At 42.1% G+C, this 22,884-nt stretch overlaps 1 protein-coding gene across 1 annotated transcript in view; it reads left to right on the top strand.

Moving 5' to 3' along the window:
* Positions 1 to 19,536, top strand: part of FBXL7 (F-box and leucine rich repeat protein 7) — a 400,496-nt gene extending 380,960 nt beyond the window's left edge. The window contains exons 3-4 of the mRNA XM_066374238.1: positions 10,285 to 10,896; positions 16,456 to 19,536. Coding sequence (XP_066230335.1) covers positions 10,285 to 10,896; positions 16,456 to 17,192 — 1,349 coding nt within the window. The 3' untranslated portion in view covers positions 17,193 to 19,536. The remainder of the gene's footprint in view (positions 1 to 10,284; positions 10,897 to 16,455) is intronic.
* The last annotated feature ends 3,348 nt before the right edge of the window (positions 19,537 to 22,884 follow it).

The raw sequence follows: 22,884 nt of genomic DNA, 5'->3' as shown, positions 1-22,884 counted from the left end.
AGAACCAAAGAGCCTGAAAGGTATTTGTAGCAGGATCAAACAAAGGGCATTCTCTCTGGTGCATTAGTTGAACACTTTCTGGATGACCAAATCCAGGTGAGACTCTGGACTGACTTAGACATGAATGAGACAGCACTTGGCCTCAAGGTGTTTACAGTCTAGTGGAGAGAGAGATGCTGCATACAAAGGGCTATATGCAGCCATATTTGAATTCGATAGGAACACTAAAAGTAACTATATAGTTCAGCTTGGGTGGATCTGGAATGGCTTGACAAAGAAGCTGACATCCTACCTGCGACTTGAGCCATGGCTGAGAATCTACCCCTGAGTCTGGAGGCAAAGGCCTTCTGGGCCAGGAGAACAACATGAACAGGTGCTCTGGTTTTTTGACTTTGGGGAAACATCTCCTACACATTCTAAAGAAATGGATTTTCTTCCCTGGGCAGTTCCTAGTACAATTCCTGGCACATAAGGAGCATTCAAGAAAAAAGTGTGAAATGGAGTGCATTGGTTTCCAGGGGCTACTGTTAAAAAGCACCACAAAGCAGGTGGCTTAAAACAGTAGAATATATGTATTGTCTCATGGTTTTGGAGGCCAGCAGCCTGAAGTCAAGGTGCTAGCAGGGACCTAAAGGGGGATGCTTGCCTTTTTCAACTCCTGGTAGCCCCAGATATTCCTTGGTTTGTGGCAGCATAATTCCAACCTCTGCCTCTACCCTTGAGCTGCCGTATTCCCTCTGCATGTGTGTTTCTGTGTCCTCTCTCCCTGCGTCTGTTTTCTCTTCCTATAAGGACATCAGACATTAGTTTAGATTAGGGACCACTTTAATCAAGTATGACCTCATTTTAACTTGATTATATTTTCTTTTTCTTTCTTTCCCCCTCTTTCCTTCTTTCTTTCTAGCGAGAAAGACAGAGAGAGGGACAGACAGGGACAGACAGACAGGAAGGGAAAGAGATGAGAAGCATCAATTCTTCATGCGGCACCTTAGTTATTTACTGATTGCTTCCTCATAAGTGCCTTGACCAAAGGATTCCAGCCAAGCCAGTGACCCCTTGCTCAAGCCAGCAAACATGGAGTCATGTCTATGATCCCACACCCAAGCGAGAGACCCTGAGCTCAAGCCAGGTGAACCTGTGCTCAAGCCAGTGACATTGAGATTTCGAACCTGGGTTCTCTGTGTCTCAGGCCAATGCTCTATCTACTGCACCACCACCAGGTCAGACTTGATTACATTTTCAAAGATCCTATTTCCAAATCAGGTCACATTCACAGATAGCAGGGGTTAGGACTTCAACATATCACTATGGTGGACAGTTCAACCCACAACCATAAGGATGAGCTATTCAAGTTTTGCTGCAAGAAAATTAGTTCATATTTCAGAATATTTACTTTCAATGCAGGACAGAAGCTATGTTAGAGTGGTCAAGGGTTTGAAAAGATCAGAGTTGAGAATCTCAGTTAAATTGTTGACAGATGATGAAAACTTGAACTGGAGTTTTAGGAATAGAGACAGAAGGGAGGAGAACATTAGGTCCACAAGCTAATCAGAGTAAAGGACATGGCAACTAATCATATATCCCCAGGATTCAAGATAGTTCCCAGGTTTCTAGCCAAAGAGGCAGACCTGACACGTGGAGATACCATTAACAGTAACTAATACAGAATGTAAGAAAGAAAATTGTTTTGGAAAAGATACCGATGCATTCAGCCTGTCTGTATTGAATTAGAGACATATCCAATACACTCGTGGAGAAAGGGTGAGCACAGCACTGTCCCGTAGAATCTTTACGGTGATGGAGAAAGGGCGAGCACAGCACTGTCCCGTAGAATCTTTACAGTGATGGAGAAAGGGCGAGCACAGCACTGTCCCGTAGAATCTTTACGGTGATGGAGAAAGGGCGAGCACAGCACTGTCCCGTAGAATCTTTACGGTGATGGAGAAAGGGCTTGCACAGCACTGTCCCGTAGAATCTTTACGGTGATGGAGAAAGGGCGAGCACAGCACTGTCCCGTAGAATCTTTACGGTGATGGAGAAAGGGCGAGCACAGCACTGTCCCGTAGAATCTTTACGGTGATGGAGAAAGGGCGAGCACAGCACTGTCCCATAGAATCTTTACGGTGATGGAGAAAGAGCGAGCACAGCACTGTCCCGTAGAATCTTTACGGTGATGGAGAAAGGGCTGGCACAGCACTGTCCCGTAGAATCTTTAGTGATGAAATTGTTCTCCATCTGTGTTGCCTGCTGCAGCGAGCACAGGCTACATGTAATCAATGAACTCTTGAAATGTGACCAGTGTACCTAAGGAGCTGGATTTTTAGTTTAATTTAAATAAATTAAATTTCCAATAGCCACGTGTGGGTAGTGGCTACCCTATTAGACAACACCAGTCTAACAGTCTCTTGGATATATGTGTTGAACGTTTGAGAGAGACTCAGAGAATAGTCTGTACTAGAAATTGAGATTCAGGAGTCATTAGGTTATAGACAGTTGTTGAAGCCATGTGAGTGCATGAGCCCATGCAGGGGAAGGCTAGAGGTTAACAGAGATGAGTTAAGGAAGAAACCCTTGGACACTACAGAGAGGGTGAAAAGCAACACCTGAGCAGGAGAAAGATAAACAGAGAAGAGAACGGTGTGGCAAAAGCCACAGGAGAAATTTCAGGGAAAGAGCAGTACACCACGTCATAAACAGATTTTATTAAACAAAGTATGAGAAAAAGCTTTCACAATTACAATATTCTTTTACCTATAAATGCAATGGCCATATTTTGTTCACTCAGAGTTAGTACATTGTGCTCTAACCATGGGTTTTTATTTTTATTCTACCCCTTCTTCCCCCAACCCTTCCCGCTGACATGAAAAACATTTCAAAGGTTTTTGGAGACAACAATAAGGACTTTATAAAGATGGGACTATGCCAGGGAACCCAGAATAATATGCCCCTAAAAACATAACCTCATAGCAGGGAGGGTGCAGAATTTCTTCCCCATGAAGTCTTCTGTAGAAGTTGTATAATTTTTCTTAAATGCCTCCACCAACAATACCACTTTCTATAGATTCCACCTAACTACTCTGCAATGTGGGTGGAATTATTTTCAGTTTACACAGGGGGAACCCATGGTGCAGGAAGTTCCATCGACTTGCCTCAGAGATGCAAGCTGCACATCGTAGAGCAGAGACAAGAATCCAATTCATCGGTCTTCCATGTTCTTTCCACCCGGACAGCATTTCCTGCACTTAAGACACTTACAAATGCTGTCGTAAATTTTGTCACATCAACTCACCCTTATAATATTATTTGCTTAATATTTTAGAGTAAATTTAAAAAGCTCACAGACAACAGTATGGAGATTACCAGAGGAAAAGGGGTGGGAAAAAAGTACAAGAGGGTCAAAGGGGAATAATTGGTGTTGGAAGGAGACGAAACTTGGGATGGTGAACTCACAATACTATAAATAGATGATGCATTATAAAATTGTACACCTGAAACCTTTATAATTTTATTAACCAGCACCACCTCAATAAATTTAATTAAAAAATAAATAAATAAAAGTTAAAAGCCACCACTGCAAAATAAATAAATAACCAAATATTCCAACATTACCTTACTTGGAAAACTAGTGTCACTTGCCATAAATAGTGGATAATTTTTTAAATAAAAATTGATTAGAATCAGAAATAAAAACCCCAAACAATAAAAATATTAAATGCTAGGTAAATACTGCTATCAGTAATCTTGAATCTAAGCCCTGTTTTTGTTTTTGTTTTAAGGTTAATAAATGTTGAAAGAGATTCTAAAAACATGCACTACCCTTGCATTTTGAGAAGGGTAGCATCTAACAGCAGGGTGCTCTTTCTCAGGGACAGAACATCTTGCTTTCCATTAAAGAATAAACAGTAGGGCCTGGCCAGTGGCTCAGTGCATAGAGTGTCGGCCTGGCATATGGACGTCCCAGGTTTAATTCCTGGTCAGGGCACAGATAAGAAGCGCCCATCTGCTTCTCATCACCTCCCTCTTCCTCTTCTCCTCCTGTAGCCAATGTCTGGTTATTCCTAGTGTCAGCCTCAGGCACTGAGGATAGCTGTTAATTCTAGCATTGGCCTCAGACAGGGGTTGTCAGGTGGATCCCGGTCAGGGCGCATGCAGGAATCTGTCTCTCATCTCCCCTCCTCTCACAAAAAAAAAAAAAAAAAAAAAAAAAAAAAAAAATTATTCTAAAGATAAACAGTATACAACTATCTCCCTTCGCCATGTTATATATAAGAAAATGAGGGTACTAAGAACTTATCCTTTCAACACAAAAGAAAACCATAAAGAAGCTCATGAATTATAATTCAGGATTCCTAGTTTCTGAGGCTACCTGATACTTTTGTCCAGCAAAAATGTCATAAAAGAGTCCCTGTATATATTCATGTTGCAAACACAATCAAACCCACTATAGAGTCCAAAGATGCCATTCTGTAAATTTCATTGATTTTATTTATGACTTTCAGAAAAAAGTGGCTTGAAAGCTCTCTTAGCAATAATTTCCTTCTAGAGGAGCTAAAGGGCAAACAGGATCCCTGCTGTCAGTTCAGCTCAGAGTCAGAAACTGAGTGACACTGGGGAACTGGTGGTCAGGCATCAATAAAGAGCCAGGCATTGGCCTGGACCACAGACCATGACCTTAGAGGAGCCGCATTCTCCCCGAGATCTCAGGGATCAATCACCATTGCTCTACCCCTCACGGGATAGCCCAGGTGATGGACAGAGCAGGTGTCTCATTCTCGGACAAAGTCTGATCGTGAGGTTGCTACCTTCTAGATGCCATTACCAACAAGAACCCTGGAGTCCTAAAGGTAAGTCTTCTAGGCAAAATGCAAGAGAGCCTGGTCTATAAAAAAGGTCCACTTTAAAGCCACTAATTCCTTAAATAAGTTCTAGGTGCAGATATAATGTGAACCACATTAAGAAAAAATATTTTGAATTAAAACAAGAAGAAAAAAGATCCTTCAGATGGTATTTTTTTTTCCCTAGCTGAGTTTTATAGATATGTTTTTCTAAGCTTGAGTTTAAGCTAAGAAAAGAAATTTTGCTTTTTATGGCAAGAGTTCTGGAGTAGAAAGACCACTTGTAATAGAGAGCATCTTGCACCAAAGTTCTGGTAATCAGAGGGGGAACATGTGGAGCGGCTTTGTAAGTTTTGACTTTGAAAGGCCAGTATAATGTAAATACGACTTCCTAGAGTATAAACAGCAGTGGTTTGAAAATAAAAACTTGTACAAAACAGGCAACTATCTAGTTAGAAGAAAATGTGTCTAATAAGCATGTGTGTATGAGATGCCTTGAATATTTTTATACTGTACCATAATTACTAAAGATGTAAAATTTCCAGGACTTCTGAAACCATGAGAAAGTTTCTTGGGTTTCCCCCCAGAAAAAGACAGCTATGCTTTTTGGTGTTCTTTACATATGTAAAGTAACTTAAGAAAACAAAACATAGTGTACCCATGCAAATTACATACTTGGAAATGTTTTCAATTATTAATGGAGCCACAAGCTCTTAAACTTTAATCAACTATCTTTTAGTTTAGACAGCAATTGAAAATATCAGTATAAAAAAGGATATAATTACATTTATTTAAGTTAGAATCCCCATTGTGTCAAACAAATATTATGGTCTTTTTTTTCCCCCCATTGATTTGAGAGAGAGGAAGGGAAAGGGGTAAGGTGAGAGAGAGAGAGAAGCATTAACTCGTTGTTCCACTTAGTTGCTCCACTGAGTTGTGCATTCATTGGTTGCTTCTAACCTATGTGCCCTGACCAGGGATTGAACCTGAGACCTCAGTGCACCAGGACAACACTCTATCCACTTGACACCTGGCCAAGGCCAAAGATTACACTCTTTTTGATAAAATCCAAAAGCTCAGTCAAAATATTGTTGAATTCACTACTGGGAGATTTTATATTTATTGTCTTCACCTTAGATTTGTGAAAACTTCCTTTCTATCTAGACTTGTACAAACTTTTCTATCTTTTACCATCCTGGATTTTGTGTGATTTGTCGGCATTTTCAACATATTTTCTCTCTCCCTAAAGGATACAAGGAATTGGAGAGGTCTGAGTCTAGGCTGTGGAAGTACTTTTTAATGGGGCAGTGGTGAATGCAGGAAGGAGTAGATTTCAACTAGAAATCTGCTGGATACTCTAGTGAAATGCAAAAACTCCTCCCTTCCTAGATCTCAGCTGGGCACTCGGGCAGCAGTAACAATGTGTGGTAAATGATCCAATCAATGAAGATATCATTACTTTCTTTTCTGCCTATAAATCTGTATTCTAAGAATCTGCAGGAGCCCAGCCTACAGAATTTTAACACCCAGTGTTTATCCCTATGTTTTCCTTGCAGTGGTCTGTGTGTTTTTCTGCACATATCAGAGTTATGTGGGGTTTTTAAAATTCTATTTCAATCTTCTGAATATATCCAGCTTCTGAATACCATTAAAGATTCTGTTAGGCCACAAAATTGATGTCCTATTGAAAGAGTATCTGATTATTTCTCTTTTAAATTCTCCCATTCTGCTTTCATGATACTTATATGTTTATCTTTATATTTCTTGGAGTCTTGCATTTTGTGTAAACCTCTTTGCAATGTTTCTTTGCATATTCATAATTGACGACTACTTTTCTAATTCTTACATTTGTAATTAACCAGACATGTCCTTTCTCGCATATTTTTCCTCTAATATCTTTGTCTCTGTCCATCCCTCCATGCAATCTACTACAAAATAATTTGGAGAGCCTACCTTTAAAAGATTATATCATCAATTCATGTACTTATTCTTGAAAAAAAGTTTGCTCATAGAATATCTGCAGGAAAAACAGTGCTCTTGGTAAATAGCCTTTTACATTCTGGAAATATTTCCTATGTTATGGAGGTGTATTCCTTTCCTACGAGTTTGATATTCCTTTTCCTGACATTTCAAGGGATCTCTTATCTTCAAAGAAATGGTTGAGTGTTCTGTGTGCTCCTGTTTGCAATGTTTCTCGCCAAGAAGGCCTTGTGAGTGATAACCTGCTCCTTATAGCGATATGGCTACCACAGGAGCAGCAAGCGAGGTAGCCAAACTCCTGCGTGCCGTTTCATCAGGAACCCCACCGCCAGTTATCAGAAGGACTTCCCAGAATTTAAGGACACTTGATGTAGGCATCATTTATCCTTGATAGAAGCTTTTGGAAATGTATATTTCATCTGGCATGTTTTGCTAATTCTGTTGTTTTCCCTGCTCAAAATGATGTCTGTGTGGAGACATTCCATATACTAGTGTTCATCTCACCATTTGCAGAAATTAAAGAAAGATGTAATACAGTAGCTAAGTTTTATATAAATATATACAAATATGTACAAGGTATTAAAATGAATAATCATATCCTCTCATGATTATTGCACACAGTATCCCCTTAGTGATACAGGCTGATTCTGCTCTACAGACATCAGATTGTTATAAATCTGCTTGGAACAGGTGTTCAGATCTGAAAATAAGTTCATGCCTACAAAATAGTCTAAATTCATACTCTTTCTCTTTGCTTCTGTTTGTACTGCAATATCATAAGGCCTGGAGAAGAGTTCCAGCTCTCTTCTAAGTCTATTGTCTTAATACTTGTCTTTGATCCTGTCCTGTCGGAGTGTGTATCAGATCTCAGGACATCAGTATCCTGTTTCTAAGCTCTGTCAGAAAAATTAGCAGTAATTAGCTGTCAGGCTCTGAAAGAGACATAGGAGAAAAACTAGGTCTTCCTGCAGTCACTTGCGCAAATAAAGTACACTACTTGGGAGGTGGGCATGATCCTTGTTTTGAATTTGAAGTTGTGCTCTTATTTTTCTAGTACATAGACGTTTATATTCTGAGATTCTTAATAGTTCTATGTGAAAAACTTCTTTTTTTATAAATCATGCCTAGTGGCATTAAATGGCTCCTAGGATCAAAGGATAAAGAAGACTACGTGTGGCAAGACATACATATTTTATTCATAATTATATTCCAAATTAAAATATATGTCTGTGTCTGTGTGAGTGTTTGGGGTAAATATATTTGTTTTATGTTTATATTTATATATAAATACATATATACTAAATATGTATTATGTTAAATATGTATATATAATGTACATTAGATACATTAAATTTATATATTTATATAACGTGTTATATACTTGGGAAAAATATCAATAAAAAGTACTTTGTGACAACTTTCAGGCATGCATATCTCTAGTTACTTATCTTACTCCATCTGGGCTGCTGCAACTAATACAAAAGACTGGATGCTTAGAGACAACAGAAATTGATTTCTCACAGTTCTGGTGCCTGGGAAATCCAAGATCAAAGCACTGGCAGCCCTGGTGTCTGGTGACACTTGCTTCCTTATAGTCAGCTCTCTCTTCACTGTGTCCTCACACACAGAAGTAAAGGAGCACTCTGAGGTTTCTTTTATAACGGCATTAATGCCATTCATGAGGGCTCCACCCTCATGATATAATCACTTCCCCAAAACCCCACTTCCTAATACTATCACTATGGGGGTTAGGATTTCAACAAAAGAATTTAAGGGGGATATAAATATTCAGACCATCACATTACTTACTCATCATTCCTTAATAATTTTAATTATCAAGGGCTATTTACTCAACAATGACAAATTATATCCCTTCAAAAATTCTCTAAGGGTTATTGCCCTGCTAAAGAATAAGTTGGAAGGAACCGGAGAGTCTTGGTGTATCAGCATTTCCGGCAGAAACCTTCTGGACATGTGAAGGACATTGTCGATTTTAAGTTATAAAGCAGTAAATTCAAAGAAAAAAAGTATTGTAGTACAAAAGGTACATGGGTATGAGAACTACAAATAGACACTCAGTGGAGGTATAGGTGACAGAATTTTGTGTTATATGTTATTACTGGAAGTTCTTTGAAGAAGAAAAAAAGGAGTGTTTGAAAATTCCCAAGGTATGAAATATGGACAAGCACACAAGGTCAGAATTTTTATGTCTTTAGAACTATACTTGGAGCTGCAAGTGACTTAGAAATCACCTAGCTGAACTATTTCACAGATGAAGAAAGTTGTGTTTTGGGGGAAAAACTATCTTTTTGTCTTTCTCTGTCTCTCTGTCTGCCTATCTATCTATCTATAGAGATATATTTATATATCTCTATAGATAGATATAAATGTATATATGTGTGTGTGAAATATATAAAATATATGAGAATATTTAGAGAGAATAAATGTCTTCCTAAATGAATATATCCATCTATAGTGTAAAATATAGAATATAAACATAAAGAGAAAAATTCTTTCTCATACATACAGATTGAGGTGGGGGGGATATGAAATGAGCAGATTCTTTATAGTTGTATTCTGAAGAACATAACTTCTTAATAAACTTAAAAACCATTGTGTCCTCAAGTGATCTGTCTGGTTCCAAGGAACAAAATATGACTCACGTTATTCAAATGCAAAGGGAAGGGGTTGTTATTAAGAGGGAAGGAATAAATATTGTCACAGATATTTATTCAAAGCTTGGAAGTACCATCTGAAATCTAACAAAGGAAGGGGTGCTCCCCAGACATGAGCCTCATAGTTTGGGATACAGCTATCAGAAGACAGGGGGCTGGACACTATGGGCCAGGTGAGAGCAAAGACAACACAGTTTCTACACTCACTGGCCCAACTTCCTTTCTGAAACTTACTCTCCTCATTTGTAAATGAAGCATATTTTCTGCCTAACCAAAATATAATTAGGAAATTAAATCAGTTTGTGTTTATAATATATGATTGTCCTCCCAGAATAGAAGTTATGAAACTTTGAAGTTGCGCCTTTTAGATAATCACCATTAAAGTAGATCAGAGGTCAGCAGACTATGGTCCTCAGGCCAAATCCAGCTGGTTTATTCTTATAAAACAAATTGTATTGCAACTACCATGCTTGTTTGTTTACACATTGCTTATGGCAGCTTTTTGCACAATGGCAGGTTTGAGCAATTGCCACAGAGAGGGGGCCCATATGGCCTGCAGTGCCTCCAATATTTCCTGTCTGGCCCCTTAAAGAAAAGTTTGCCCATCTGTGGTGCAGAGGATGTGCTCCTTTCTGGAACTGGTGAAACTTGCATGAGCTTCTGCTTCTGGTGATGGATTCAGCAGGGTCTGCCCAGGATGGGTATCAGTGGAATGAGAGTGTCATCCTGCACTTGCGTCCTTCTGGGGCTTCACTGGGGCCATCATTAACCCTTTGCTCTCTGTCCTTTGCCAGACTCCGACCTGAGCATGCGCACACTGAGCACGCCCAGCCCAGCCTTGATATGTCCACCGAACCTGCCCGGATTTCAGAATGGAAGGGGCTCGTCCACCTCCTCGTCCTCCATCACTGGGGAGACGGTGGCCATGGTCCACTCTCCGCCGCCGACCCGCCTCACCCACCCGCTCATCCGACTGGCCTCCAGACCGCAGAAGGAGCAAGCCAGCATAGAGCGGCTCCCGGACCAGTCCATGGTCCAGATCTTCTCCTTCCTGCCCACCAACCAGCTGTGCCGCTGCGCCCGCGTGTGCCGCCGCTGGTACAACCTGGCCTGGGACCCGCGTCTCTGGAGGACTATCCGCCTGACAGGCGAGACCATCAACGTGGACCGCGCCCTCAAGGTGCTGACCCGCAGGCTGTGCCAGGACACTCCCAACGTCTGTCTCATGCTGGAAACCGTAACTGTCAGTGGCTGTCGCCGGCTCACAGACAGGGGGCTTTACACCATTGCCCAGTGCTGCCCGGAACTGAGGCGACTGGAAGTCTCAGGCTGTTACAATATCTCCAATGAGGCTGTCTTTGATGTGGTGTCCCTCTGCCCCAACCTGGAGCACCTGGATGTGTCAGGTAAAGGGCAAACGACCTCCCCCTAGTGAGGCCTTCCCCAGGCACCATCCCAAAGCAGTAGTGACACTGTCACCCTGGGAGGGGCCACTTCTTGATAACCATTAAAGATAGAGAGTTGGGTGGGAAGGAGCTGAAGCCCAAAATAATTGTCTCTATGTAATCATGACCCTGGAGGCCAGAAACATCTCTTCTACAAATAATGTCAACTTCTTGGAAGAACTCGAGGCATGTTTTGTCTGGCGCTTCAAGTTAGCATGATTTTTAAATGTCTTTCCTTCCCATAATTCCCATAGTTATTTCAGAACAACCATAGATTACAGGAACCAAGTGTATAATCATAGGGAAATAGGATCCAAATATCTAATTCAGACACAGGTAGTTTATAACTGCCCTTACGTCCATTAGTCACTGTTCTCTAGTGCCCATGAGCTGCACTCTGGGCTGTGCTCCTGATCACCATTTTGCAGACAGTGGAGAAAACCCCTCCTGGTCAAGTGTTCCCTTATATCCCCCCAACTCTCCTCAGCTGTGGGTTGAGTGTGCATCTTTTCTTTAGCACAGTTCTCAATTACATAGTGCCAAAGGTAAGGCCAATTGAATGGGGCCTTTAGTTCTTTTACAAATTGATGCAAGGCCCCCGGCATGGCTGTTGTGCTCAGAAACTTCTCACAGGCAGGAAGAGTCAAAACCCAGACTCACTCTTTGGCGCCAGATGTGGATCCGGCCAGACTAACAGCCTCTCTTTATCTCATCTGCTGCCCAGTGAAAAGATGAACATCCGAGAGGCTGAAATGTGCAAGACGCATCAGGGAGTTAAATGGACCGCATAAGCCCCAACCTCGGGGACAGTTGGGGAGGGTTAGAGAGGCAAAGACCACTGTGACGGGCAAATAAACAGAATTTGGGATTTATAAGCATCTGAGGTAAATGATACCCTCCAAAAAAATCCGGAGGTAAAAGCCAGCTCTCTCAGCTCGCTCGCTCTTTTGAAAGCCGACATCTGAAAATATTTCACATGACAGTCAATTATTTTTTGCAGATTCTGTCCCTTGCTAGCCAGCAACTCTTTGCTCTCCTTCTCAGCTGGCTTCAGGACAAAACCATAGTAACGTATGTTCAGTCGTGAGCAGCCATTGGCATAATGAAGCAGGAAACGAAGAGGTTTCCTTACATTTTTTCCTCCAAGGAATTCTGGAAGGAGAAAGCATTGTGATGTGGTGGAAACTAATTTCAAAACCTTGTGATTTGAGACAATTTGCAGCTTTCTCTAGATATGTTTCCTCTTCAGTTAAAAAGAAAGGGTAAAGAATTGGAGTCTTTAACAGTCTCAGATTCAGGGCATTGTGAGCCTCTTTTATAAACACTTCATTTTCTTTTCCTTTCTTTGATTAGAAAATGATTTATTTTTGGAACCCCCATCTTTGTTAAAGGGACTCCCCGTGCAACTTGAATACAGCCTGCAAGTAATTTTGCCTTCTCTTTTGCAGTCCTGTTGAAATTCAATGCAAAAACTACTTTGGCTATTTGAGAATGGAAATACCTGGGCTTCTAGCCTGAGTGAGTGGGCCCTGCTTAGCTTCTTTGACTAACCATTATGTAAGTCTTGATGCCTTTCCTCTATACCAATCTGACTAACTTGCAGGTCCATATATATTTGTACAGCTCCTCGCATGTCTCCCAAAGCCCTTCTGTGATATGTGTACATAGAGACCAAAACATCTGTAGTTTACCAACAGCACAGAATTTCAGATATTGGGGGCCGAGGGGATGGGTTTTTAGGTAGATGCACTGAAACATCCAACAGGCCATAAGGATGAACTGGTTGTCACCACCTCTGAAAGATGCCCCTCAGTTCTGAGGGACTGTAGAAATCGTCACATTGATACAGGGAGCAGCCAGAGGGCTGCCACAGGTGATTTTTCTATGTCTTGTGCCCTTTGACTTTTGCAACTGGCCTCTGAGAGTGGCCACCTTCTCAAAGGCAGTAAACTTGACTGTGGAAGATCATTGCTGATCTAGATCTTAATTCCTCCTGAACACATGAGACTGCCTCTACCATCCTAAATAACGCAGAAAGTGCCCACCTTCAAAGCTATCTTTTCAAGTCATTGGAAATTATTGTAACTAGCTGTAGTGCCCTTTTTTTTTAACTGTCACATGTTTTACAAATGTTTAGTCAGGGTTTGCCAGAGAGACAGAACCAACTGTAGGTTAGGAGTGGAGAAACTTTGCCCTCGTCTGACTGTACCAACAACAATCTCACTGAGCCTGAGATGTCTCATCTTTAAGAAATGAAGGTTAAATTGGATGATTTCTACGTTTTTCTTTATGTTTGTAATGGATGAATGCATGAACCAGTTTCTTTTTACCCTAACCTTTAGCAAAGCTATAAGAATTAAGGCTAACATTAAAATTATAAAATTATTGATCTAAAGTAATATGAGCATATCAAAATAGTTTCTTCACCAAAACTGAGCTAAACTAGTATTTCATTCAATTTGAAACTAATTTTCAAACAAGGCATATATTTGTTGGATGAACCATGGTATCTTCCTGGAAGGCAACAGGTTTTGCTAAATATTTTAAAATATATATATATATATAAATAGCAAACTGCACTAGGAGTTTAGAAACAAAGTTGGTCATATACTCTTGAAAAACAAAGTGACTTCACAGACATCAGAATGGGCACCCACTATTGTGGACATATGAATTCAGTATAAGCAAGATGACAGTCATCCTAGAAAAAGAAACTCAAAATAAAAGATTTCAAAGCCAAATCGAGGGGTACCAATCACCTTCTGCAAAATCACGGAGCCCACTGGCACAGCATGGTCAGCCTCCGACAAGTCACATCTTTGTTCTCCAGTAGTTGCACTATATGCTTTACTCCTTCCTGAAATTTTTGACTTGGTAGCACGTGACTTTTGAGCCTAGCTATACCCAGGACCTGGATTTTACATGAGTTTTCTGGGCAGACTGCCAGGAAGTGGGAGGAAAGTCCCAGTTAGCTCTATTGTGCAGCTGTTCGGAAGCCTCGGCTATTACGTGAACAAAAAGGCACAGAGGTGCCCGAAGTGAGGTACCTAGCTTAAGACCTGCCAGAGGGATTTGGGTAGAGCAGAGAGAAAGTGAGCCTTCTCTGTAGTGGAATGAATTATATGCACATATGCATTTATTTATATAATATATAAACTATACATATTAATTCTTTGTTTACATACTAAAATGTATTGTACACATTTTACATGGTAGTATGTAGTGAACTGAATTATACAGTGAAAAGAGTGTCTTATATATATAAATATATAATAACTATATAATATATAGTTGTAAATATGTATATAGTTTATAAGCATACATGTTCTTTGGGAAAGAGGGGTTGGAAACAATGTTTAGAGGCATCTAAAAGTATCTTCCTGAACTTAATATCTTGCTATAAAATGGATTGTTTTAAAAATCAGGTCAAAACACATTGTAAACTTTACAATTCAATGCAAATGAAAGGCATTGTAATAAAATAGACAACTGTTTTTCAATGCAGATATACATCAGCCAAGGTTAAAGTCCTGAGGACATTTTAATGTTAGAAATTGAATTATCCTACCTTATCTTCCTGTAGAAGACTCTATTCCTGCAATAGTCATTCATTCATTCTTTCTTTTGTTCATTCACTCATTCTACAGATAATTAGTGAGCACCAGCTGCGAACCAGGTGTTAGGGACCAACCCTGAGTCCTTTTGTCTTTTTTTCCTGGAGCTGACATTCCAGAGTGGAGACAGCAAATGCAGAAGTGACTAGATAAGCATATAATGCCACGAAGTGACAAGGAGTGCTGCAAATGAATCAGAGTCAAGCCAGGATACTGGCTCTAGAGCAGGGGTCCCCAAACTATGGCCCGCGGGCTACATGCGGCCCCCTGAGGTCATTTATCCGGCCCCCGCCACACTTCTGGAAGGGGCACCTCTTTCATTGGTGGTCAGCATCCATATCCTGTGCTCCTGGAGTACTGTATGTAGCAGCGTCACTCACATACAGTACTACTTCCGGTGACGCGGGATGCACGCGTCACGGCTCCGGAAGCGTATCATATCACTTGTTACGGCTAGCAGTAACAAATATGGAATTGGACATTGACCATCTCATTAGCCAAAAACAGGCCCACAGTTTCCATTGAAATACTGGTCAGTTTGTTGATTTAAATTTACTTGTTCTTTATTTTAAATATTGTATTTGTCCCCGTTTTGTTTTTTTACTTTAAAATAAGATATATGCAGTGTGCATACGAATTTGTTCATAGGTTTTTTTTATAGTCTGGCCCTCCAACAGTCTTGAGGGACAGTGAACTGGCCCCCTGTGTAAAAAGTTTGGGGACCCCTGCTCTAGAGGGTGGTCAGGGAAGAATTGTCCAGTAAACTGACATGTGCTCAGAGACCTGAGAAAGTAGGGGTAGGCCCATGGAGATCTGGGGGAGCCCAGAACAGTGCGTGACCTTGAGGCAGGAGGTCGCATGAGGAGTGTGCAAAGTAGCAAGGAGGCCGGTGGAGTCAAAGTAGTGAGGTAAGAGATGTGCTCAGAGTCCACGAGTGCTGGTCCTTGCGGCCCTCTGAGACTTGATACATATGTTACACTGGGAGTGAGAGGGCTGCCACCCAAAGGCTTTGAGCAGAGTGACATGATTGCAGTTCTGTTTTCTATAATCTCTCCCGCAGCTGTGAGGAGACTAGAAGGTTGGGGATGAGGCAGGGCAGGGAGACTGGCTGAGGGGCTGGAACAATAATCCAGATGACACAATTAGTCTTCCGCCACCAAAAAGGACTGAACTGAATCCCCAGATGGTCACCTTGTTGGACTAATAATTACATGTATTTCCCACAAAGTTTTCAGAGTGGTTGCATGCTTATTATCTCCTCGTATTGGAGGCACAGCAGCTGTTCATTCCCATGTTATAAGGAGAGTCTTGAGACAGAAAAGTTAAGCCTCTTGCCTGAGGCCGTAAAAAATAGACTTGAACCATGTGTGACTCCCAGTCAGAGTTCTTTCTGCGAAACCGAGGTCAGAGCCAAGGCTCCTCTTACACATCACACTGCCTTGGACCAGAGAGCTACCAGACCTTTGCAGGGAAGAACTAAGCTCTGCTGAGCTTCCAGAACGTTCCAGGACTAAGGCAAGATATTTACACATGTGTCTCATTTCTTCTTCAGCACCACCTTTCAGGGACTTTCATCATTCCCATTTTAAGACGAAGAAAATACTCAGAAGGCATGATTTGCCCAGTCAGTGTCTGGTAACTAGTGATGGACCCACAATTGGAACCATGGTCTTTCTGATTCTAAAGCCCGAGAATCCCCTTAAACCCAGATAATCAAAGTAGTTATAAAAAAAAAAAAATCAATGAATACACTTTTGCTTTCCTTCTCTGTAGGGGCCAAGTAGGGAAGGGGTAACATGGGGGTCAGGGTGGGGGAAGGCAGGAATCTGTGACTCCCCTCCCAGGGTGAGCCCCCCTCCCTGTTCCCAGCGGTTGCTCTGAGCATGTGTTCTGTCTCTCTGTGTAGGGTGCTCCAAAGTGACCTGCATCAGCTTGACCCGGGAGGCCTCCATTAAACTGTCCCCCTTGCATGGCAAACAGATCTCCATCCGCTACCTGGACATGACGGACTGCTTCGTGCTGGAGGACGAGGGCTTGCACACCATCGCGGCGCACTGCACGCAGCTGACCCACCTGTACCTGCGCCGCTGCGTCCGCCTTACCGACGAGGGCCTCCGCTACCTGATGATCTACTGCACGTCCATCAAGGAGCTGAGCGTCAGCGACTGCCGCTTCGTTAGCGACTTCGGCCTGCGGGAGATCGCCAAGCTAGAGTCGCGCCTGCGGTACCTCAGCATCGCGCACTGCGGCCGGGTCACCGACGTGGGCATCCGCTATGTCGCCAAGTACTGCAGCAAGCTGCGCTACCTCAATGCGAGGGGCTGCGAGGGCATCACGGACCACGGCGTGGAGTACCTCGCCAAGAACTGCACCAAACTCAAATCCCTGGACATCGGCAAGTGCCCTCTGGTCTCCGACACGGGCCTGGAGTGCCTGGCCCTGAACTGCTTCAATCTCAAGCGTCTCAGCCTCAAGTCCTGCGAGAGCATCACGGGCCAGGGCCTGCAGATCGTGGCGGCCAACTGCTTCGATCTGCAGCTGCTCAACGTCCAGGACTGCGAGGTGTCGGTGGAGGCCCTGCGGTTTGTGAAACGCCACTGCAAGCGCTGCGTCATCGAGCACACCAACCCTGCCTTCTTCTGAAAGGACAGCTTCCCTCCGGCGCTGTTTTCATACGAACATGAACAAAACAAAATGTGTTTTCTTAAAGCAGCATATGTAAGCACCGACACCCACTCATTCTTCTAGCTCTTTCTTTCAGGAAGGTTCTTAGGCATCTGGCTTTTGTTTCTTTCTAATTTCTCGTGGGGTTGTGGGGAGCAACAGAGGTCATGGAAGAGAAGGAGGAGGGGCGGGCAGGACAAAGTTCTAGCACAGTAAACAGTTTTGCTGGTCAGGACATTTGCAGGCAGTTTCTGTTCTCACAAAGGATGTACCTCGGAAAGCTGATTCTTTGTCCATGGAAAGGCCCCTTTCTGTCTCTGTCTCTGTCTCTCTCCTCTTGACCACATTTCCAGAACTCTACACCCCCATCCCTCATTCCTCCACCCCTCTGCCTCCAACAGCAAATCATCAGAACAATATTACTCTCCACAGCCCCTCCTCCTTAAGCTGCTTGTTTGGCCTAAACCACACTCTTCAATCCCACACTCACACAAATTCTTATGAAATTCATGTCACATCAACTGGCATATACAAAGTACTTTCAAATCTTTTTAAAGAATCCCTTACAGCGAGCAGCACGGTGGAGGAGGAGACGACACCCCGCCCACCCAACCTGCTCTGTGATCTTGGACAAAACATTTGCCTACTCTGGGCTTCAGCTTCCAGCACTAAATCAGAGGCCGTCCAGCTTTTGAAATTCCATTACAAACACCATTATGAAACTTCCTAATCACGGCAGAGCCCACATCCTCCAGCCAAGTTACCTTTCACATGGAGAGTGTTCGAATGGAGCAAAGACCCTCACACTTCCAACTAACAAGCAAGGCCCAGAAAAGCACATGTCCTGTGAGGTTTTTCTAATCCCTCTCCGTGCCCAGGTGGCCTGCATCAGGCACATCTGCCCCGCAGCTGGAAGGAACAGACACCTTGGTTCATTGTCATTCAGCTCACATTCCCACTTTTCTCATCTATTTATTTCCTTGTGCATCCAGACTTCATCATATGAAGACTGGTGGGGTTAAGTCAGAGTGTTTAATTGTGCAGATTGCCACCTTGTGTGCCTTCCCCTGTGGCTGTCTGCATGTTCTCTGTCAAAGAATGCAGGGCAGGCTTCCAGGTGTTCAAATACTGTTCATTCGAAAATGCCAGACAAGTAGAAGAGGGAACACATTGATAAGGCTCTGGCGCTAGTTCACCAGCCAGGCCTTGGACTACAACATTAAAACCATTGCCAACTATGAATTTTAAATGGTCCTATTTGGATAAAAATCCATTTGCTAGCCTCATTCATGTGAAATCAGGATGCCAGAAGGAATTCCATTGCTTATTTTCCATGAAATTGAGTTGCCTTTTGTTAATAAACACATGACCTTTCCCAGATTATTCTCTGGCCACGCCCCTCCTTCAGCTCTGTTCAAACCATGCATCCTCTCTTTCTCCAAGTGCCCACCATCCAAACCCAGAGCCTCTGCATCTCCAAGGCAAGCAAATGGAATTTGTTTCAGAAGCTTACACACCACTCGACAACTGCACTCCCACTGTAGGCTCCCTGCGTTCCTTTGTCTTGCATTGGGAAGGAAAGGGAATGAGCTGGTGTTTGCCCAGAACGTTCCTTTCACGCATCCTATGGAATACGATCTTCTTTCCAATCAGCGTCGCCCACACTTAGATGTGCAACCAAGGCCGGGGGGGGGGGGGGGGGTGGGGGGATGAAATTTTCGGCTGGGGATAGTATCTAGTGATAGCCAATAGAGTTTAGAATCATTAAAGGGGTTGAAGGTAACGGTCCCCTGCTCTGTGACTTGGGACCTCGCCTAATATCTCAGAATTTGAGAGTCACAAAGGATTGTTTCTCACCCTTGGAACTGGGGCCTTCCAAGTGAGCTGTTTCCATAATCCGGGACTGAGAAGAGATCTGAAATGGTTCCCTAAACTAGAGAAGGGAAGTCCAAGTACAAATAGGCTCTGAGCCCGTCAGCTAAACTGTCTCCCAAACATGAGACAAAGCCAGCTTTCACATAGATTGCCCAGCACATGCTGTCTTTCCCAGCTTCTCCCTTTCTCCCAATCTTCCTTTTCATTCTGCTTCACCCTTGGGGTGGGAATTTATGACAGAGGTTACTGGGGAAATAGCTCAGCAGATTTTTAGAGACCAAACAAAAGGCCTCACTAAGAAATTTATCTGTTTTAAAACATTGCTTCCTTCCTGCCTCTGCTAAATTGAATGCTCATTGTTGTTGTTTTTTTAATTCTAATGTTCAAATCACTGCGTGCTGTATGAATCTAGAAAGCCTTAATTTACTACCACCAAGAAATAAAGCAATATGTTGGTAATTGGGTCAAGCCTCGTTTAATATCCTGGCCAGAAGAATATGGCGTTCAGGTGGGGTGCTTACAAGTGAGCAAGAAACTTGCTATATGTTGAACTAGAGAACAAGTTGGGTCACTGCAGCTGTTGTCCCTGTAAAGTTGCGTCCACAGTTTTGTCATTTCCTTTGGCTCAGTGACTTTGGGTGAAAATGAGCGAAGAACTGAAAACTACCTTTACAGTTTAGTTCAGGTTGACCATCATTTAACCCATACTTGTAGCCAGATGTCTTTTGGAATTCACAGCTTTTTGCATTTTAGGAAGCCATCTGTGGTGTATTTTGTAACACCCCCAGCAGAGGTTGGCATAGCACCCTTCATCAAACATGCTACTACTTCTACATAAGATTGTTGCGAACTACAAATAACTCGCATACCTTTGGTCACGTTCTGTCACCAAATTAATTTGGGCTGAATATAAGGGGGGAAAAATGTGCTATTTTTTTCAGACCTTCCTAGATTTCAGAATTATGGGTAAGTAGCTTTGCACCTAAACATACATCTCCTGGCACTGCTTACAAACATTAGAGAAATCTTCAAAATTATGTTGTCCATTAGTTATTATAAGTTAAAAAAATATTAAGAAGTCTTAGAGTCTGACCTGTGGTGGTGCAGTGGATCAAGTGTCGACCTGGAGCACTGAGGTCGCCGGTTCAAAACCCTGGGCTTGCCCGGTCAAGGCACATATGGGTGTTGACGCTTCCTGCGCCTCCCCCCTTTCTCTCTCTCTCTCTCTCTCTCTCTCTCTCTCTCTCTCTCTCTCCTCTGAAATGAATAATAAATAAAAATAATTTAAAAAAAAAGAAGTCTTAGAGCATTAAAACCTGGAAGGATAATATGGCAAGTTGATCTGAAAGGAAAAATAATCAGTTGGAATAAGAGAAATGCCAAACCTCTACTCACCCAAACATTTAGATCTGAGAAATCAATATGGCAGAAAGCAAATACTGATAGGCAAAAGGCAAGTTTCATCCTTAGCAAGCAAAAAGGTTTTAAGAGATATTGATTTTAAATCTGCTTGCCCTCAACCTTCTCACCTTATGTCAGCTGCTTAAAGACTCTCACGTAAATGACTAGGACTGTTAACTTCCTTGGAGCATTAACTCAAGGTAGCCCCATGTAATCTGGTCAAGATCCCAGAATAAAGCTAGTAGTAAATTAAATGCATTTGCTTTTTACATTGACATTTGTTCAGAAATAGAACAAGCTTTTTAAGAAGTTTGGTACCCAAGAGTAGGCAACATGAAACCAAAGAGACTGAGTATTGTTAAGGGGAAAAGTAATAAAATACATTGCTTACCATGTCTAAATTTTCACAGAGAAGTCACCAAAAATGGTGCATTTCTTCAATAGCTGATAATCAAGATTAGTTCAGAGAGAAATCAGTTTGATGAAATGCTGATTTGTACTGTCTAGTAGAAAAGGAAGAGAGAATGTTTAAAGACCTGGTAAATATTGTAGTAAAAATGTTCACGCAGAAAATCTGTGAAACAAATTGGTTTTTCACAGACTGTTAGTGAAATCGTTTCTTCTTTGTGATCCATACACCAGAAGTGCTATGTCCTATACCAGGAAGGAGAGGGGCAGGGAGAAGGAACGTGCCTGTCATCATCTGTCTGCAGTGGCTGCTGATGTTATCACTGGAGACTAGCCTAGCACAGCTCCATTTGCCCAAAGAGCAACCCGGATCAGGAGATTTCATTAAGATGACACTAGGTAGACAAAGCTGTTCACACATGGGAAGAAGTACTTTTATAGACACTCAGACTGGGAACACCCCATCCAGGAATGTACCCTAGTAATTATTCTTCTTTTCTCCTTTGAGTGCATCATCATCTCCCAAAGTCACAGGTCCATTTTGTGAGCCTTCCCCCCTCTCAAGTCAGCAGATCAGCTTGCATTTGAAACCACAGGGGATGAACAGAACCTCTCCATTTGGGAACTGGATGTGACACAATTCCTGCCTGTCAATAGCACATTTGTGGCATCTCCAGCAGAACTATCCCAGGAACAATCTGCAACTAGGGTGCCAGTCTCATGAACCACCCAGGAAAGCTATCTTGAAGCTCTCAATTGTTGCTCACATGTCAGCAATCAGCATCATCTAGGTACCAAAGGACAGCCTTGAAGAATCATTAAAAAAAACCCAAAAACTTGACCTAAATATTTCCAAATTTAGTCATTTCCATAGTGTGGTATGTTTCTCCTTAGTCAGTGAGCTACTGAATTTTATACTGATGAGATCAGCATGTCTGAATTTAATCCGGGCTCATATGACAGAGACTGAAAACTGAAATCATTCTTCATGAACAAAGGATTTCCAGGGAGCTCCAGTCCTTTTCTTCTGAAGGGGCAGATGGTACTCAGCAATCCTTGACTCCTTTAACAAAAGTTTATTGATCAGGTACTATGATAGAATCTGGATGAATAGTATCCATATTCCAAATGGAACTCAGATCAAATAACTATAGTATCATGTAATGAGTTGGGAGGGAGTACAAAGAGAGTCAACATTCATTCATTCATCCAACAAGCATTGACCAAGAACCTACTATGTGCCTGGAGCTGTACAGGCACTGTGAGTCTTGACCAAAAGGAATTTACCAAAGAAATCATTTTGATCACCAGATGGATAGAGGAATAAAGCTCAGAGACTCCTCTCAGACAAGACTATTGGGCTGGATTTTAAAACTCACACAAGTCGTGATGCATTTGAATATCCGAATCAGCATACATGGAGCCCACACGGGTAGACAATATTTGATAAGGTTTATGAAGCAATTTCAACCATAGGTTAACATTAACTGTGTCATGGCCTTGAGTTAGTCATATGAAAATAATGGAAATAGCAGGTTCTGTTTTGTTGTAATGTCATCTCATAGATTAATCCAATTCCTATATATACATTCTGTGTGTGTATGTGTGTGTATGTCCATATCATTTGTGATATTGTGTGTACACCCAATATCATTTTTAAAGGATGAAGATAGTCTATGAAAATGACACTAAAACATAACTTCTTGGATAAACTCTAAGACCCTCAAAGCAGCTTGACTGTCCTCTCCAACAACATATGCAATAATAGTCCAAACACGTCATCTGCCTGCAGACCTACAGTTGTGATACCCCCTGAGTCTAGCTCAGGAAAGGATGACAGCAGCTCCCTCCTTCAGTGATCCTTGGATTCTTCAGCCAACATGGGTGCTCTTCTTTATTCTTCTAATTATTATGAACTTAAGATGGGAATGGTCAGAACAATTGAGGTTTCTCAGCTTACTGACTTTTTATTGAAAACTACTGTATC

The sequence above is a fragment of the Saccopteryx leptura genome, chromosome 1 (assembly GCF_036850995.1).
Source record: "Saccopteryx leptura isolate mSacLep1 chromosome 1, mSacLep1_pri_phased_curated, whole genome shotgun sequence".
Lineage (NCBI taxonomy): Eukaryota > Metazoa > Chordata > Mammalia > Chiroptera > Emballonuridae > Saccopteryx > Saccopteryx leptura.
The sequence above is the reverse complement of the archived record's forward strand: the minus strand, read 5'-3'. Positions and strand labels throughout refer to the sequence as shown.